The following is a 19,631-nucleotide window of genomic DNA, read 5'->3' as shown; positions in this document are numbered from 1 at the left end:
TAAAGAAATTAGTCCGTTGAAATACCAATGTTATAGAACGGTGAATTATTCTAGTCAATTTACTCATCGACCAAAATGAATTTAAAAATTTCTACCGTTATTATTTTTTGAATAACACGTAAATACAATAGAAATTTGAACAGTTATATGTTGTTTTATATAAAAAAAAAAATAAAAAAAATAAAAATGATTTCAACTTAAAATTAAAATAGAAATAGAAATGTGTCAATGAGAGAACAATCCGAACATCAGGCAGAAAAAGCCACCAATTGATCTTTTTTAATTTTTAAATAAAGAGAGAAAATCCCGAATCTGAAGGCGGGCTTCAGCTAGCCCATACACAAAATGTGTACTAGTTAAATGAAAATGGACGTCACACTAAACATCAAAACTTATCAACGAACTAAAATGTAATAAAATAAACAAGACTAACAAATGTCAAAGGCTCCTGACTTATGACAAATGCAAATATACGGGGTCGTTCATGTCTTGTTTAGAAAAGGTTTGCCCATTCGCTTTACGATATTGACAATAATATCATCAACATCCATTATCGACGGTTCCACAAGGACGACATGCATTTACTGGATCTTGACAGAATGTAGATTTGGAATCGAAGACTCTTCCTGAACTACAGGTTGTAAGTGTAGGGTTTCCATTTACACAAGTGAAGTAGATATCACATCTTCCTTGTGCCATTCGCTCATTGTAGTTACCGTTTGTCCGACCAGAGCAAGATACTCCATATCCAACCTGCCAATAAGATGGTGGTATTTCATATGTATTTGTGCATTTACCATTATAAGGTGTCATGTCGTTTTGACAGGGATTTCGACCATCATATATGTTTCTTTCATCTTGACATTCAAAATAGACCTCTCCAGGTGGCGCAACATATTTATTTCTGTGTATTCCGTCGGAGAATCCAATACAGTCGGGTGAGAAATAAACACAGACTTTACATGCTCCATTGCAAATATAACTAATTGCAAGATAGTCACCTGCAATTTGGAAAACTAGGTTTAGTTAAATATTCAAGAAACAGTGCTTGCTATATAAAAATAAATCATCTGCCTATGGAAAAAAAAATATCATATTTTATTTTGCTTTTTCAAACTGTTTGAACAAGGCTTATGCTAAGGGCTCGTCGAAGTAGTCGACCGACTACTCCCTATAGTGGTCTGTGCTATTTTGTTTCTGTATTTATATTTAGTTTGTTTTTTTTGTTATCATAATTGGTTGGTTTTTTTTGTATTTAAGGTAGATCACCAGTATATATTTTTTGAGACAGAATTTTTTTATAATTTGCCAAAATGAAGATTTTACTTTGCTCTTTTCAAAAATTTAATAAAAAGTATGGGTCACCGTGCTATTTTTCAAGCTATGAGTCGTTGAAAATTGCCAAAATTTGGTTAGTTTGTTCATGAAAAAACACATTAATGTGCATAAAAAAAATTCTATGAGATAGAATTTTGAAATAAATTGTGAGAAGAAAGGTTTCATAATATGTTTAAAGAAAATAAAAAGAAAACATGGTGTCACCGAACTTGTTTTCTTGCTACAAGTAAATATAAAAAATTTCCCTATGAGCCCAGTATAAATTTTGTACTAAAAGAGTAATCTCCCCTTAAATGGCTCATTTGAAAAAAATGATTTTTAAACCAAAGAAAATGATGTTTGTTAAAATATTTTGAATAATACAATTAATTAACAAGTTTTCTTTCAATAGAAAAAAACTTCTAACAATTAAATTGCAAATCTGTCTCCAAATTTGCAGATTTAGTCAAATAACTAGACCGATTTTGTACTGTGATTGTACAATCCAAGATGGCGGTATACCATCAATCTACCTTAACAGATACTTTCTGTTTGATTTGTTTTCTTGTTAAAACTTAATATTGAAGAATATTACGTAAAGCCTTTTGTTAGATGTTACACGCTACTCCTTGAATTAAATACAGACAACAGTAGTTTACTGGTGTTCTTAAGTCTTTCATCGATTGAGGGATAACAAATCCGGGTTCAACACTAAAACCCAGGGAAACACATCAACTATTAGGGAAACCAAAGGAACAACAGGAACACAGCAGTAAAACAAAAACAAACGCCAACATACATAGGAACGAACTATTTAACTGCTGGTTTTTTTTTTCTATGGTCGGGTTGTTGTCTCTTTGACACATTCCCCATTTCCATTCTCCATTTTATTATTTGAGAACAACTACCATTATCATGACTTGGTTATGACATTTTTAGAAACAAATGGTGAGTTGAAGTAGGTTGAATAGATAGTCAAACTTCTTGCTATATTCCAATGCTTACAAATATTAAAAATGACGTGATAAAATACACTAAAAAAACACGCAAGAACATTCATCACAGGCAAACTCACAAAGACATAATATAATGGTCGACATAACATGCAAACTGCAGATCATCGACGAACATATTTCATCAATGGCATACACCTTTGGATTTAACAAACACATTCGAAACAGTGATGCGCTTACGTTTCTAATGTGCAATATCGAATTTTATACAAATATATTCACAATGCTCGTAAAATCAATTTTCATAACAATGATGGTATTGAAAGCCAGTTTTAAAGTTATTTGGACTGCAAATGATAAGACATCAAAATATCAACCAAAACCATGTGTCTTTAATCATAATATAAAAACCTGTTCCATTAAAGATCACATAACATTATTTCAGTCGTTATGTCTCTAACAAAAGCATGTTCATTTCTTGGATTATTGTCATCTTTTATTGTGAAAAATGTCACTTTTGTAGGCGCGACCACCTCGTGCCAAACCTCCAATGGTGGGTAGATATAGTCAAGGATATAAAATGGAATGTCAAGTTAAGATCTCTATTGTGTGAATTCGACATTGATAAAGCAACATAATTAAAATCCCACTGATACTATCATATTTGAGGAGAGATACCTTTTATGGATAGAAAGAGGCGAGAGATACAAAATGTACATTCAAACTCATCAGGATAGCAGTTCGTGCTTCTTATGAGACATATCCATTAAACATTAAAAAAAAACATGATGAATTTAGACAATAAACTAGAAGACATAATACATTGTTCAACCATACATAATTATTAAATTATTCAACCATAATAGAAACATCAAAAATAAATACATTAAAGTTGGATGTACAAAATATCAAGGAACATGTCACGTTTGGTATTTAGAAGACAGATACCACATTTGTTCATCCACAATCTATGATGTGGTAAAAATGTCATTAGTTAAAAAGACACAATTTATGCGTTACATGCGTAAGGAACACACTCATGTATATGAAGTCAGTATTGATTACCGTAATTTTGCTTGTCTTATTGACATTCAATTTATTTTGATTTGTTCATATCAACTTACATTTGTTTTTTGTTTCATATCTTGACCCACATTTGACGTCTGTATAATTCTGACATGACAAAGTTGTTGTACAGAAAAGTTCAGGGTAAGAACATTCGTGCAGGTAGGCAGGTCTCAGAATTTGTGTCCTATGCGGGTATTTTCTGTTTTCTGTGGGAAGAGGAGACACTGCTTGGCTGCAGTTATAGTACAGCTGGCATGTATTTGGATGTGGTATAAGTGTGTCTGCATCAGATTCGCATGTTTGGTTGACATCTAGAAAAAAAAAGATCATATCAATTTAAGATAAAGGAAAGGAATTTTCCGAACTTTGGTCGTATACACGCATTAATATACTAGTAGTTCTTTCTAAATCAATGCTATTTGAAACCGTTATGTATGAAAAATAAAGAGACAATAAACATGAATTAAAATTTAATGGTAGATCAGTTTAAATGACATTTAATTTATCGATTACTTAGCTTGTTTTTTTTTTTATTTGTGACAACATGCACATTTTCGCACGTAAATATCACATAATTATCACGCGCAGTTGACGTGAGTTACATTTCAAACAAGCTTAAACCTGAAACTTACATTAACAGTTTCGTTTGAATTGGGATTTGTATGAATCTGACATGTAATTTTTCAAACAAACGTCACGTGAACATATTTTTAAATGCACTTGATTCTAGTGTGTTAATTTCGTTTGAAGTGAACTTCATGTGCATTTCACGTGAAATTTACGTCTGAGTTCCCGGTTTGAGAATGATATTTTTTTTATATTTAAACAAACTGAAATGCAAGGATATGATTGTAGCCGAGATCAGTATTCAAAATAATCATTTAATTTATAGTATATTGGTGAATTTGTGCATGTTTTTAATGCAGAACTAGTATGGAATGTACTCATCATATTCATATTTTTTTTTTATCGTAATCAAATTTTAGAAACCAACCTATTTCACACATGGATCCGGCGAACCCATCTCCACATAAACATATATTTTTTATGCATGTTCCTCCGTTTTCACATTGTTCTATTGAACATAATCCTGAAATGAGACAAGAATTTTGTTCATTCGAATATTCAAAAAGGGATATAATAACGATACTGTTGTCAGGTCATTAAAGATTGCATAAAGGCTTTAATATTGAATCCCTTATAGGGTCTTTGCATCGGAACCAACCATAGGAGTAGGTCCGGTAAGGATATATTTAAGCTTCATCTGACGAAAGATTTTGACAATTTTTTTAAACACTTAAGGTAGATCACAAGTATACATTTTTTGAGACAGATTTTTTTTATAATTTGTCAAAGTGAAGATTTTACTAGGCTCTTTTAAAAAAATTAATAAAAATTATGGGTCACCGTGCTTTTTTTCAAGCTATGAGTTGTTAAAAATTGCCAAAATTTGGTTAGTTTGTTAATGAAAAAACACATTTATGTGCATAAAAAAAATTCTATGATATAGAATTTTGAAATAAATTGTGAGAAGAAAGTTTTCATAATATGTTTTAAGAAAATAAAAAAAGAAAGCATGTTGTCACCGAACTTGTTTTCTTGCTTCAAAAAAAAAAAAAAAATCCCATTAGCCCAGTATAGTTTTTCTACTTAAAGAGTTATCTCTCCTTAAATGGCTCATTTGAAAAAAAATGATTTTAAAACTAAAAAAAAAATGATATTTGTTTAAATATTTTGTATTATACGATTATTTAACAAATTTTCTTAAAATAGAAAAAAAACAGTCTAACCATTGAATTGCAAATCTGTCTCCAAATTTGGAGATTTAGGCAAATGGCTTGACCGATTGTGTACTGTGATTGTACAATCCAAGATGACGGTGTGCAATGAATCTACCTTAAGTGTCTTTTTCGTTTGATTCAATTAATTGATGTGAAATATTTTAACTAAGTTAGTCATTAAAAACGCACCGATTCAAGCTCAAATATGAAAAATCTACCAAATAGGTCGGAAAATGTCACTTTAAAGATAGTTCTGTCAAAAATGAAAGTGACCGCATCCGTGCTCATCCTCAACTTTTATACATGTCATGTATTACCATCAAATACAACTTCCATTTCAATATTTTGGATGAACACGAATACGGCCACTTTCGCTTGACAAGGAAACCGTCTAAAATTTAATCAAAATGCTAGAATTGTGAAGATTTCAGTTATTTTGCATGACTTAATGATGCTAGAACCCAATATATGTATATCGTATTGTCAAAACAGCCCACATTTATGTAGCAGAAGCATTCTACTGTCCAATAAATAACTAAAAGTATACATTTTAACAATTTTGTAAAACTGCTATATTTTGGGGTCTATAAGGGGTCTTACTGGACCTTCTCCTTAATCTAAAAACCAGTTGTTGGCATGACACGGGTTATGATCTTTTCATATATGTTATGATGGTATGATACTAAACCCCTAACGGGAGGGATTACGCCTGATATTCATGAGATGAAGACATAATCTTTCAATAAGTTCAATTGAAGTCTGGAGCTGGCATGTCAGTTAACTTCTAGTAGTCTGTTGTTATTTATGTATTTTTGTCATTTTGTTTATTTTCTTTTTAATTAGTTACATCTTCTGACATCAGATTCGGACTTTTCTTGAACTGAATTTTAATGTGCGTATTGTTATGCGTTTACTTTTCTACATTGGCTAGTAGTATAGGGAGAAGGTTTAGATCTCATTAACATGTTTAAAACCGCCGCATGTTTGCGCCTGTCCCAAGTCAAGAGCCTATGGTCTGATATTATTTTTAATTTTAGTTTCTTGTGTATAATTTGAAGTTTAGTATGGCGTTCATTATCACTGAACTAGAACATATATTAATATTGTTTTAGGGGCCATCTGAAGGACGAATCGGGGTGCGATAATTTCCCGCTGCATTGAAGACCTATTGGTGACCTTCTGCTGTTCTCTGTTCTATGGTCGGGTCGTTGTCTCTTTGGCATATTCTACATTTCCATACTTTTTAAAAAAAAAAAGATTTTGATTGTTTGAACTATAATGTAAAATTTTGGAGTTAAGTGTGACGTCACTTTCACTGAACTAGTGTATATTTGTTGAGGGGTCAGCTAAAAGCTGATTTTTTGCGAAGTGTTGACGACCCATTTGTAGCCTTCGGCTGATTTCTGTCATTGGTCAAGCGTTTGTTTCTTTAGCACACTCCCCGATTCTCTTCTCAGATTTATAATTTTTACCTCATGAAACCAAATCAGACATGGAATATTTTGTAAACGATCTACTTGAATACAATTATTAACATCTGACGAATTTTAAATGCAAACATACAAGATTAATAAGAATAAGATATTTGCAATTTAGTGCGGTTCATTTATTTGAATTCACATATGATATATTCCTAAAGAACAAAAAGAAATTCTGAAATATCAATTTTGTATGAAAGAAAAGTTCAAAGGGTGTTTCAATGTTTTAATTAACTAGAACAGAGAAGTATCTTTTCTCCGGTTTTGATTTCTTTGTTTTATCTTATGTATGTAACACATAATATGATTATAACCAATATGAACAACCATGAAAAACGGAAAATGGAATAATCCAATATCATAAATATTTGTTTGATTCAATAGACCAAATGTATTATATATAAAACAAACACATGGTAAAGGAGACTTAAAACGTTGTGTAGTTTCAGCTTATTTTGTGAAATAATAGGATAATGTATTTGTTGCCGTTTTAAACACTACACAAGGTTTATTCTTTTGAGCAGGACATTTAAATCTTCTCAAATTAAACAAACACAAATGACTAAACCAATTCGTTTATGTGTAATACATTCGATTTTTAATGCCGATCTTTCAAGGACCATTCACGATTTCAATTTCACAAAATCCTGTGAATCGTGGATTTATATTAAAAATGTTGATAAAAAAATTTTTTTTTTTTAATCAAAACAACATTCAGATATTGTTTATGTAGCGTCGATATTCAACCGTTTCCATGCAAATATTCCCGAAAATCCCGTTTTAAATCGGATTCTAATCCGATTGGTATCTATCGCATGCGTCCCGATTCTTTGAAATGCAATCAAACAGAGATCAGATAATAACCAGACAGTGAATCGACGTTGACGGAAGATATCATTTAGAAAACTAATAATCCAGATGATCAGGAACTGTCGGAACAGAATCCTATCACGGTCTGCTATTATAATACTGCAATGCAAACGGCAGTGTCTGGACTCAGTCGTATTGTGTTCTGGGTATCATTACCGCATTTCGTATTAATAACTAGACTGTTTCGGAAAGTTTTCGACAAAGAGTGTTCGCATTCGACAAGATCTTGAGGGACTTATGACTCAATCGGCAGAAATACCCCGATCGACAGGACACCATCCAGAAAAATAGAACAATGTTCTGATTTTGATCCGATATAGCAGAATCTGTCACGACAAAGTCACGATGGTAATTCGACTAGACAAAATCGAATTTCTTTGAATGATACGGGACGCACCTTACTGTCGGGGTGCTTGTCAAACCTCTCCGGACCATTTGTGATCCTTATAAATCTGCTACAAACTTATTCAACAATGCGTTCAGACAATGATAGGATATTCCAGATAGTTAATGAGAGAAATCCGACTTTTTTTACATTTCGTGTCTTATCGCATTCTGCTCTCAAATGGGAGGCATAATCGGCAATGTGTGAACGTGAAATCGAAGTAATTATAGTGTATATAACTGTGGTTTTAGTGAGAAAACATACCAGGACTGTTGTTTGTGTCATTAAAGCTGTTGTCACTAGACATGTTGCATTGTGTTGAGTCTTTATCTGAAAATTAGATTAAAATCAAACGGAAAAGGCGTTATCTATAATTGTTAAATGCAGCAAATTTCATTTTATATATATTATATATATACTAGAACACACCCGTGATATCGCGGGTCCGTGACTAAATTAGAGTATATAACTATGCGCAAGCCTTATTTTAGTTTTAGTATTGTCATTTGATAAAGTCATGGCGATTATAAGATACACAGTTTTCTCTGCTTTCAAATCTTTCTGTTTGAACCCGTCGAACTGGAATTAATCAATAATTGGTAATATTAATTATTTGGAAAACAAAAGGTCATGGAATGGAGTATTTTTTTAATCAACAGCATTGTCCTATATTAGTTATAAATAAAGTTGAATTCTTTGATTTGCTTTTTTACGTCATGTCCGTTAACAAATTTAACTGTACCTATACGCCTTATTTTTAGTCCAGATTTTTAAAATTCGTATTGTTATCTTAGACAGTCTTACTGATCAAAATACTACAATAGGTAACAATTTGACAATTAAGTAGTGTCAACCCTGTGATTATGACCCGTATAATACTATATAGCATATTAATCCTGAATACACCGTTTGGTGGTGTGCCTGTCAGATGCGGAACGTACAGATAAGGTAATCGGTAACAGGTGAATATCGGTATCGGTATCGGACTCGACCCGGAACTTCTTAATTATTGGCAATATTAATTACGTGGAAAACGAAAGGGTCTGGAGTGGTGTAATTTTCAATCAACACCTTAATTTGTACTATATTAGTTATATATAAAGTTGAATTCTTTGATTCGTCGTTTTCACGTGATGACGGCTGACAAATTGGACCTCGTAATTTTCGTATTATAGATATAGATATTTTAAGGGTCTAAATTCCACTTTTATTGTCTCGTAAATTTCATATGTTAACTTTTGCAATGGTGTCATTGTTACCATCATATTCTTGATATGTGCTGTTAACAACCTTTTAGTCGATTCCATTGCGCTGACCGTTGCGCCTTTTGAAGGTATTACCAACCACAAATTTTCTTCCTAAGTTCAGTCTTTAAGATGTTGAATAGAGCACCATTGATTAATTTTATGTAGACAAACTTGTATTTTTGCAAAGTTTTGATAACAGCTTAGTCAATGACAATGCTGGTCGTTCTGTTGTCCTCGAGGGTATTAACAGTCCGGTCTTCAGCACGTTCATGTTGACATGAACATGAATTAATAGCCTCTATTGTGATTCATTCGTTCTTTATTTGCTGTTACACATGTACTTATATACAACTTTTTCTCTATTCAGGAATGGAAATATGTTTACTATACTGACTGGAGGTGTGATGAGATAGAAGAAGCTGCAAATGTTCTCTAAAACAACAATTGATATACGTTTCGGCAATAAATTTTATCATTTTTTTGGACATCAATTGTTCCCCTGTAATAACAGATTTTTTTATATAAATAAGGCCGTTAATTTTCTTGAATTAGTTTACATTGTCATTTCGGGGCCTTTTAAAGGTTACTATGCGGTATCGGCTTTTATTGTTGAAGGCCGTACGATGGCCTATAATTGTTAATTTCTGTGTCATTTTGGTCTCTCGTGGAGGGTTTTATTAGTATCTTGACTTTTTTCTTTCGAAAAGGATCAATAATTTTCTACCTTTTTTCCCGAAATTTACACAAAGAAAGTATCTGTAAATAAATCAAATGTCAACAGCAAAAAAGATCTTTTCCTATATTTAGATATATTTAAAATGAAAGAAATGATTTCCCTTTTTTGAGGCTGGTGTTTCTTTGGATTATCAAACGTTATTCTGTGTTTATATATCCTAACGCGTTCGATATGCTCGTATTTGAAATAACATTTTTGATTTCAATAAGCTTAACCTTTGTACAACAGATATATTGTAAAGTCACAGATTTCGTAACCACAAACGCGAGTGGAATATCACATCGTTATTTAAAATTTTGGTAAAATAACTGTTCTTAATATAACTAGAACGGATGCCATAGTTAAAGACATATATTTTGAATCTTTTTGACAATTATTATATGTATAACAATTTCACTCAAAAACTCATAGTTAAAATTTTAACAATCTCAAACGTATATCCAAATTATAATAAGTCTAAAATAAACTATTAACCCTTTCACGTTCCGCCAAATTGGACGTAAACTTATGGAAAGACACTATCAAAGTTCAATCGCATATAGCATTCGCACTGAGGCTTACATAAAGGTCTTTTTAGGTCCATTTGAGAGATAAATGATAAAATATTTCAAAAAATATAATATATCAGAAATTTTGTCTTTTGAAGTCACGTGTTATCTGTCCAAAAGTCACGTGACTTGCGAAAAAAAAGTAAAAAAATACAAAAGTCTTCCGAAAAAGGTCGTGTGGAGACTTTCATAAGGGCTAATAGGATAAAGTTTAAGTGTCAAAGCAATGTCCTAAGTCTGATAGACACAGGAAAGTTACCATTATGGTATAGTTGGAGGAAATACGTGCTATATGCCCCCCAGACGTGGATGCCCGCAACATGCAAAATAACGGTTTTCAGTCGTTTTTTCGTCAAAATCTTATACTTGACACAAATTTTAGCTTCAATTATGTTTTTCCAAGCAGCACATGGAATTTTGACTTTGAAAGTAAAGATTCAATGAATTACCAATAATTACTTTGGTGTTTTAATTTGGGCCTATGAGGTTTTAGTTTAAGGGGGGGGGGGGGGGGCAATTAGGACACACATTCTTTAAAAACATACAAACATTTGTATGTATTCATGATCCTCTTTTTGAAATTGAAAGTAAAGTTCAGTTAAGTTTCATTTAATATAGGAAATTATTTTTTCACCTCCGGCTTTGAGGTTCGAACATGCAATCTTCCTGCTATGGGCTAGTGCAGCTTCCCACTGGACCACGGGAGTTCCAGTTTAATATATCGAAATTTTAATACTTAACTCTTTTATAAAGCAACGAAGTGAAAGTAATCAAATAATCAGCCTGTTTACTGTTTTCGTTTAGAAATTAAGTCTCGATATAACATAGAATTGTTGTAAAACCCATTATTTGGAGCAAATATAGGATGATATCATACTTTAGTCTGCCATTTTTTTCTAGACGTTTACCAGTTTCTTTATTTGAACAAAAGTGTTTTCGACATTTTCATAACCAGGCACATCAGAAACAATGTTCTGTTACATCTATTTCAACTTCGAAAAAAAAAATTTCATGACTTTTTGTCTTTTTTGTCTTTTTTTCAATTAATTTGGAAAGAAATGACCACAAATTGAGAGTGCATTTCAAGTAAATGATTGCGTTGGTACACTTCCAATCACTTTTTTCACTTAAGTACAAGTTTTAATCATTCTTTGAATAGTTTCCCTCAAAAATACACGGCGAAGTTAATAAAAAAAAAGTCATATTGCCCCTAAAATCAACAGTTTATTTTCCCATACTCGACGGAAATATTAAGTTCAAATAAAAAAAAAACACGGTTTTTACAGGAGAAAACGTTGTCCGTTAGGGGCGATTTGATACCAAACCGTACTCGGAAGAAGTTTTAGGCACCACTAATCACACAGCTGTGATATAGGGGATCGATTTGAGCCATCAACCACTTCTGTACGTCAACAAATGTCAAAGATTCAATACTTTGCGCAAGTTAGTTACCCAAAAATATAGCCCATCGGTACCAGAGTACCGATGGGAACAGGAAGGGGTTAAGAATGCAAATGTATGATTGCATGTATCGTCATTTTGTGAGTATTTTAGTTAAGATTAACTATGATGGTGAACTCCAAAGACTGACAACCCGATATAGAAATGAATATTAATCTTAGTAGATAGGAATAACGTGCAATTGATCTTTTTAGGTCTGTTTGATTTCTTTTTAAAGTTTTAAAATATATGTAAGTCATCGTTTTTTACCTGTATTAAATGAGTGTTTGTTGATCGAACAAGTCAATCAAATTATTGTTACTTGTTTCATTTCCAATGTTGACATAATATTCATTCAAATACATTAGACATTAGACATTATTTTATTTTTCCAATCATGGGCCCTTGTCAGGCAAGATACAAAAACATCATAATACAATGATTATATAAACATTAGTGAAATACACAATAAGTAATACATAAATAATAAATTGATAATATGAGCAATGTAGGATATAATTATAGTAAGAGACATTGAGTGCAATGAGGCCGATTTAATATTAAAAGGATATGATATTAAGTTTATTTTAAAATACGTAAAAACTAAAAAATAGCAAAAATAGAACCGGGAATATAGTATCTCAATCTGCAGTAGTTCTCCTCATGACCAGTGCACAGTAGGGAGGGACTTCATCACAACAATGCAAAGGTCATCAAGGGGGGATCCTTCAGAACTAGCTACAGATACACGAGATTACTCCAATAGTGATTCTCCTCATGACTAATGCACAATAGCAAGGGTTAACATTGCTACTGGACAATATTCATCAAGGGACGGTGCTCTAGAACTCACTATGGAGAAAATATAAAGTTCAAATTACAAGTAGTAGAGGGAAATAAATCCCATTAAAACTTTTCATATTTCTTAATGAACATGCATAATTCTGATAATAAATTCTCATCTTCATTATTCATTAACCATATCAGTTTTTGTTTAGGGTCAAGATATTGAAAATTCTTGCAGCAATTATTTATCATTGTTATCATGTCTTTCCTTTGATCTGATAAACTATCACAGTTAAAAAGAAAATGTGTTTCATCTTCGACCTCATTACTACAACATCTCTTACATATTCTATTGTGTCGGGGAGTATTACTATATCTACCTCTCTCTATAAGTAAATGGTGAGCAGATATGCGAAATCTTGTTAGACTACGTCTATCTTCAAATTTTTTAACAATATCAAGATATTTTTCACAACCAAAATTTGCTTTAAACGTAACATATGTGCAAAGTTTTCCTTCTGAGTGAGTTTTGAGATTCTTTTCCCAATCTTTTAACATGGCAATTCTTAGTTTTCTGTTGTCGATTGGTTTAGCCATGTCTGAGGATATTTGATAATTATTAATCAGTGAAAGAAGTTTTTCAGATGACATATACCATGATGGTTTCTTTGACTCATACAATTTCTTTGATTCTATAAATGCATTATATAACAATGGAAAGTTAGTGTCTGACTTTTCTAATCTGTAATAGTATTTAGTCATTGCTTTAATCATGTTAAAATATATTGGTAGTCTTCCCAACTCAGTTAATACTGCAAAATTGGTGCTTTTTTTTGGAGCTCCAAGAATAAATTTACAGAATTTAGTATGAAGTTTTTCAGCAGGTAATTTAGAATAAATATGGTCAAATGAAAAAATTCCATTTCTATATTTAGACGACATAGGATTAAAGGCACCCCATATCTCACAGCTGTATAGCAAGATGGGTTTGATGGTATGATCAAAAACATGCATGCTTGTTTTGACTGAAGGATGTAAGGATAAAAAATCTTTAGATAACTTAAAATAGGCTTTTAGAGCCTTTTTATACAATTCATCCTGGGCTACTGTAAAGGAGCCAGATGCACAAAAATGTATACCTAAATATTTATATGTTTTAACACACTCTAGTTTTACACCATTTAGCATAAAATCATATTTGTTAATCAATCTACCTGCCTTGTTGAATATAAGAACCTTTGTTTTGTTTGTATTCACACTTAAGCACCAATCATTGCAGTAATTTTGCAAAATGTCCAATTTTTTTTGCAAACCATTCGGAGATGTTGACAATAAAACAATATCGTTAGCATACATAAGGCAGTGTAAATCTTGATCATTTATTGAAACTGGGTCTGAATACAGGAAACGCATCATTGATGTAAAGACCGTTTCTAGCTAAGAGGTTAAATTGAAGGTCACATGAATAACTATGCAATGAGGTAAAATTATTCACTTGCAAGTGAATAATTTACCAGCAATGTTGAACCAAACTTGCTACTAATAGCAAATTATCATTTCACAATTTCACATTAAATAATGGTTGAACAAAATAAAAAAAGATATGTTTAATCTTAATTATACACCTATATGGAGTTATTTTCTTTCAGAACGACAGGTCATTCTTTTTCAGAATCAACCCGGACGATACCATGTTTCAATGATATATGCTCCAAGACATAAAATAATTACCTGTGTGAGGTCATTATTTTCCTTGATAAACATGCAATCTATAATCTACTTCAAAACTTTATTCGTCTAATAGTTTTTTATTGCCGATTTTGAAATTTATTTTTTAAAGTTCAATCGATGATAGGTGTAAAAGAAACCGTCATTGTAATCCCGCATTTTAATTTTAGAAACAAATAACGTGAAGTTTTGTTAATTTATCGTTACATTAAAAAAACATTATCATATTATGTGTCAGATGAATTTTAATGTAGACTTTCATAAAACAAATCCAGATTTAATATATTCGTGTGTAAGATTTTGAAAATATTATTGAGTCAAACTGAATAGTTTGATTGATTTTTGATTGCTTGGTTAACGTCCAGTGGCAAATATTTCATGCATGTTTTGAAAGATACACACTGAATAGGAAATCATACCGTGACCTACATGTATTTATATTCGTCTTCGTGTCAGTTCTTAACTTTTTTTTGATTTATGTTTACCTTTTACTCTATCAAATGATCAACTAATAAGATAATCATATATTCTATTAAAAAACCATAACGTAACTCACGAAAGGGTCCGGTGCGTAGGGTATATAATTATATCCTGATTATCTGTTATTAAAATGTATTGCTATTCAAAAGACAATCTTTCTGAATTTTTCATTCGATTTAAGGAAAATTGTTAAAACATAACCACTTTTCCGCGATAGAAAGAAGATAACAAATAGAAAAAAAACCAAACCCTCCCCCTTTTCCGTTAGCTAAGTGGTACAATAAAGTACTTACAATGTATCTTGTATTTGTCATACATCGTTATCGGATGGTAACAATACATTTGTGTCTTACTTCATGCAGTTACAGTAATATTTTTATTGTGTATGGATAATAATTTTTAAAAGGTTTATATCTAAATTATTTAGTGAGTTTTATTTCACATTCTAAGTGAGCCGCAGGGCGTATTAAAACCTAAAAGCATTAGAAAGGAATATCCCACTTTAGTGTTGTCGGTAAAATAGAATACAAAATTTATCAAATTGTTATAAATAAAATTAATATTTTTTTGACGTTATATAAGTCAGATAATGCATATTTTAAGGTTTTTCTTGTCGTAGAACACACCTCGGGATGTCAGGATTGTTCAAAGAAAGACCTCCCTCCTGTTGGTCTTTCATTTGATCAATCCTGACACCCCTCGGTGTGTTCTACGACAAGAAAAACCTTAAAATATACATTAACTATAAAGTAACTTATGATGATTCTTTAAGATGCATCGCTCCGTTTTATTACTATGATGAAAACGTACCACCACCTTACAGTGATTCTTTTGAATATACAGACTAAACCTGCTATAGACGAGTAAAACATATTACACAAACTCTAGCGATAAAATGAACTAACAAGTCATAAAACATTAAACATCTTATATTATCTATATTAGTTTAAAACCACATGGAGTTCAACATATTTCACGTGCGCAAAAGTTGTTGTACAATTTGAAAGGAAAGCAAATTACAAAAAAAAAACATTTAACAATTATATACTCACACTTGTCCTTGTTTTCTGAATACAAATGTTTTGTTGCAAAGAAAGTGGCAGCAGCTGTAACTCCTGATGAAATCATGATGCAACACATAACAAGAAATATTGGCCTTAAAAGAGATTTGTTCTTTTTATGAACTTCATTGTGTGATTGCTTTGACTCCACCTTGTGTGATGAGGTCAGAGTTATATAATCATGATTTACACCATCCCTGACTGCAGATAGTTGATCATAACCGGATTTGTCGATAGTTTCAATACATTCGTCGTATTGTACACTATCAGATAAGTTTGTAAAGACACCATCGACCATATTATTCACATAGCCAGATCGCTGTACTGTTGACATCTTGTCAATTGCCGTTATTCCTGTTTCAAACAGAAAAGCTAATGTACATGATCACTAAATAGAAAAAGATGTGGTATGAGTGCCAATGAGACACTCTCCATCCAAATAACAATTTATAAAAGTGAAACCATTATAGGTCAAGTTACGGGCTTCAACACGAAGCCTTGGCTCACACCGAACAACAAGCTACAAAGGCCCTAAAATGTCTAGTGTAAAACCATTCGAACCGGAAAACCAACGGTCTAATCTATATAAAAAAAAACGAAAAACGAGAAACACATATAAATTACATAAACAAACGACAACCACTGTACATCAAATTCCTGGCTTATGACAGGTGCAAACATTTGAAGCGGGATTAAACGTTTTAATGGTACCAAGCCTTCTCCCTTCTTCTGGAACAATAGTATAACATCACTACATAGAAAAACACACGATAAAATATCAATTGGAAGGCTTAACTCTAATTAAAAAAAAAACGTAAATTAACACACTATTGTACATAGTTAATAAAATTATTGGGGATACATATTGAAGTTCAAAAGTGAATAAACATGTTTTAACAAAGCTATGATTAGATACAACTGTGAAATATTTTTGTTTAACAAAATCATCCCTTTTGAAAAAACCGGTTGCATATTCCTCACAGGTAAAATGAAAAATAACTTTGTTGTTAAGTATACTACTTCGTCTGTATGTATAAAAAATTCCGATTAGGAATACCAAAAAACATTTCCCATTTATACATTTTCAAATAAATAAGGTTTACTCAGATTGTGTGTATAAACAAAACACAAATGGACAAGGCAAACACATTGATACCATGCTAATATATTTTTAAACGACAAGAGAGGGTTAAACGACGTCGACTTCTTGTATGGTTGGTATTTATGTTGCCTTTCTTCAATACAATATAAAACAAAACATTCAGAAAATTGAACTGTATAGAATGACCACAACGGAAACCTTTGATAATGTCATCATTTTTATCTGTTAAATTTGAATTACTAAATAAAATCATATAAAATCACAAACAAAGTATTCTAGAGGCGGTGACATTTTTACTATTAAATGAAAAAGTTATTCTAAACTGAAATACAATACATTTTTTTTCCTGAAATTCGATCATGATCACTAAAATAATGTCATGCATTAAAAGAGACGTTAAACAACACACAAATGGTTGAGTTGCGGAAAATTGTACCTGAAACGCAGGAAAACAAGAAACCTACATTGCCACTCCTCAGTAAGTGGCAATTCAATTAATATCAATTGTTTTGAAACCAAACTGTGGTCAATTAAGTACTGAATCTATGCCAACAAGATTCGTCTAGATCTGGGGTTGCAGTCAAAACTTTCTTAATGCATATTACGTCATAAATATAATATACATTATGGGTTATAAAAACTGATAATTTATCTTTATAGTAATATCTCAGCTTTTAGGAAATAATTTCTCAAAAACTTCAATTTGAAAGAACAAACAAAGATATTTTTAATTTGAACAAACGAACGAACACACATATTTATAATCACATTATTTTACGCAGGTCAAAGAAATCTTTTCAAAATAAATGCAGATAAACTCTTAAATTATAATTTTACCTTGATAGCCATAGCTAAGACATTTTCAGAAGTCTTCTTTGTTAGTTCATATATCAAACAACACACATATGTTTACATGTATTTAACTGCTTGTCAATTAGCATTTGTATTGTACTTTGTACCTGATATATACAAAATTTGTAAACTCCATAGAATATTTAAATATTTTAGTATCGCACGTTTGGATGGAAATTGAATACATAGATTTAACCGTAAAAAGATACAATTTAAAGGGAGTCTCAATTGACTAGGAAGTTAGGCGGGTATATGAACGTCGGATGATAAAGATAAACACAAATTTGGAATATTTTTGTAATACAAAACCACACAACTAAATGATGTATTTAAAACTTTTAAAGCCCACTTCACAAACAATATATGTAATGCACAAACATATATGTGGTTAGATATTTGTGAGTTTAGTTTTAGTTTAGTTTAATCATATTTTATTGTTCAAAACAAATGGATTAGACACAAGTTTTGCAACTTAGTTCCGTCTTCTCCACAATACACATGAATATACATTATATTTATATAGCACATTACATAAATTTATAACTTTCTAATAAGCATGTAGGCATGAAAAGTATTTAAATAAATTACAACTATTGCCATTATAATATTTATACACCAAAAAATAAATAGAAACGGCTCAATGGATATCAAACGTTGTTATTTTGAATAATCAAACACACCCAAACGATCGGTCTAAAGGGAAAACACCTACTGTTACTCGTGTGTTTTCAATGACTTTTTATAATATTTACCTGTATAAGTTGTAACAAGTAACGTGAAATATTGTGAATATATAAAATTGTGACACGGACATTAAATTCCGACGTTAAAAATACTTATGAAGGGATGACATGAACATAGACTTAATGTAAGTATCGTTTTTGCATTAAGGTTCATGTGGACCCTATGGCTAAAATGGCCGTATTTTCACCTCAAAATTTTATCTGAGTACAGGCAAACCTGTGCATCTGGAAAAGTTTTAAGGCATAGCATGCCCTAGGTAAATATAATTCAAATGCATTGTATGATTTAGAAAATTCATAACTTGACTGGATTTTGCAGTACACTTTTTTTCGTCTCTGTAGAAGATGATAAAATTAACAAAAAGTGTAGTTTATCTTGATATGGTCCACTCAGGTACACAGTTTAAATAACCAATTATTGTCAGGTATCTATTGTCCATCTAATGTCCATGTCAAGTAAAAATGCTCACTTTAATTATTACCTGTGGGGAAGTTCTCAAACCTGTTTCCCAACTTAGTTTATTTTGGCACCTTCTGGAGGAAGGAAAAAAAGTGCACGGCAAAATCGTGGAAAGTTTTAATTTTTCTTAAACATAAAACATACTTAAAATTCATTTATCTAGGGCATGCTATGCCTGAATTTTTTTACAGATGCGCAGGTTTGTCTGTACTCAGAGTAAATTTTGAGGTGAAAATACGGCCATTTTAGCCATAGGGTCCACATGAACCTTAACTTCAATAATTGAAATCCATTAAGGCGAAACATTATGTTAACCGTTATGAACAAAAAATCGATCATTCGAACAATGCATCGTCTTTAATTGTTATCCCACGATGACGCGGTGTGTCAGTGTAAGATAACCCCGATGGCCGGAGGCCAGAGGGTGATCAAACACTGACACACCAAGTCTGACTGGGATAACTATTTTACATCCCAGCTGTTTTAGATTAGACGAAAAAAACATTTACAATTCATAAAATCTACTTTAGAACGCCACACAACCATAACAATGTACTTTATATATTATTATATGATGTATACCCTTTTTGACCCCC

The 19,631-nt window shown here is 31.6% G+C and overlaps 1 protein-coding gene across 1 annotated transcript; it reads right to left on the bottom strand.

Moving 5' to 3' along the window:
• Positions 1 to 310: 310 nt before the first annotated feature.
• On the bottom strand, positions 311 to 17,904 carry LOC134686196 (neurogenic locus notch homolog protein 1-like). Its single transcript, XM_063545870.1, has 6 exons — positions 17,818 to 17,904; positions 15,870 to 16,232; positions 8,117 to 8,182; positions 4,333 to 4,428; positions 3,395 to 3,649; positions 311 to 1,001 (listed from the first exon to the last, which is right to left on the bottom strand). Exons 2-6 carry the CDS (start codon positions 16,210 to 16,212, stop codon positions 541 to 543), a joined length of 1,221 nt encoding a protein of 406 aa, XP_063401940.1. The 5' UTR covers positions 16,213 to 16,232; positions 17,818 to 17,904; the 3' UTR covers positions 311 to 540.
• Positions 17,905 to 19,631: the final 1,727 nt, after the last annotated feature.

This window comes from Mytilus trossulus, chromosome 10 (genome assembly GCF_036588685.1).
Source record: "Mytilus trossulus isolate FHL-02 chromosome 10, PNRI_Mtr1.1.1.hap1, whole genome shotgun sequence".
NCBI lineage: Eukaryota > Metazoa > Mollusca > Bivalvia > Mytilida > Mytilidae > Mytilus > Mytilus trossulus.
Note: the sequence above shows the minus strand (reverse complement) of the source record. Positions and strands in the feature narration are given on the sequence as shown.

Bases quoted from the DNA above. Each gene is read 5' to 3' on its own strand.
- LOC134686196 (XM_063545870.1), bottom strand. From the start codon at position 16,212: ATGTCAACAGTACAGCGATCTGGCTATGTGAATAATATGGTCGATGGT. The intron at 3,650-4,332 runs GTTGGTTTCTAA...TTTTTTTTCTAG, and splicing joins CGGATCCATGTGTGAAATAG to ATGTCAACCAAACATGCGAA. The intron at 1,002-3,394 runs GTAAGTTGATAT...TCCAAATTGCAG, and splicing joins ATATGAAACAAAAAACAAAT to GTGACTATCTTGCAATTAGT.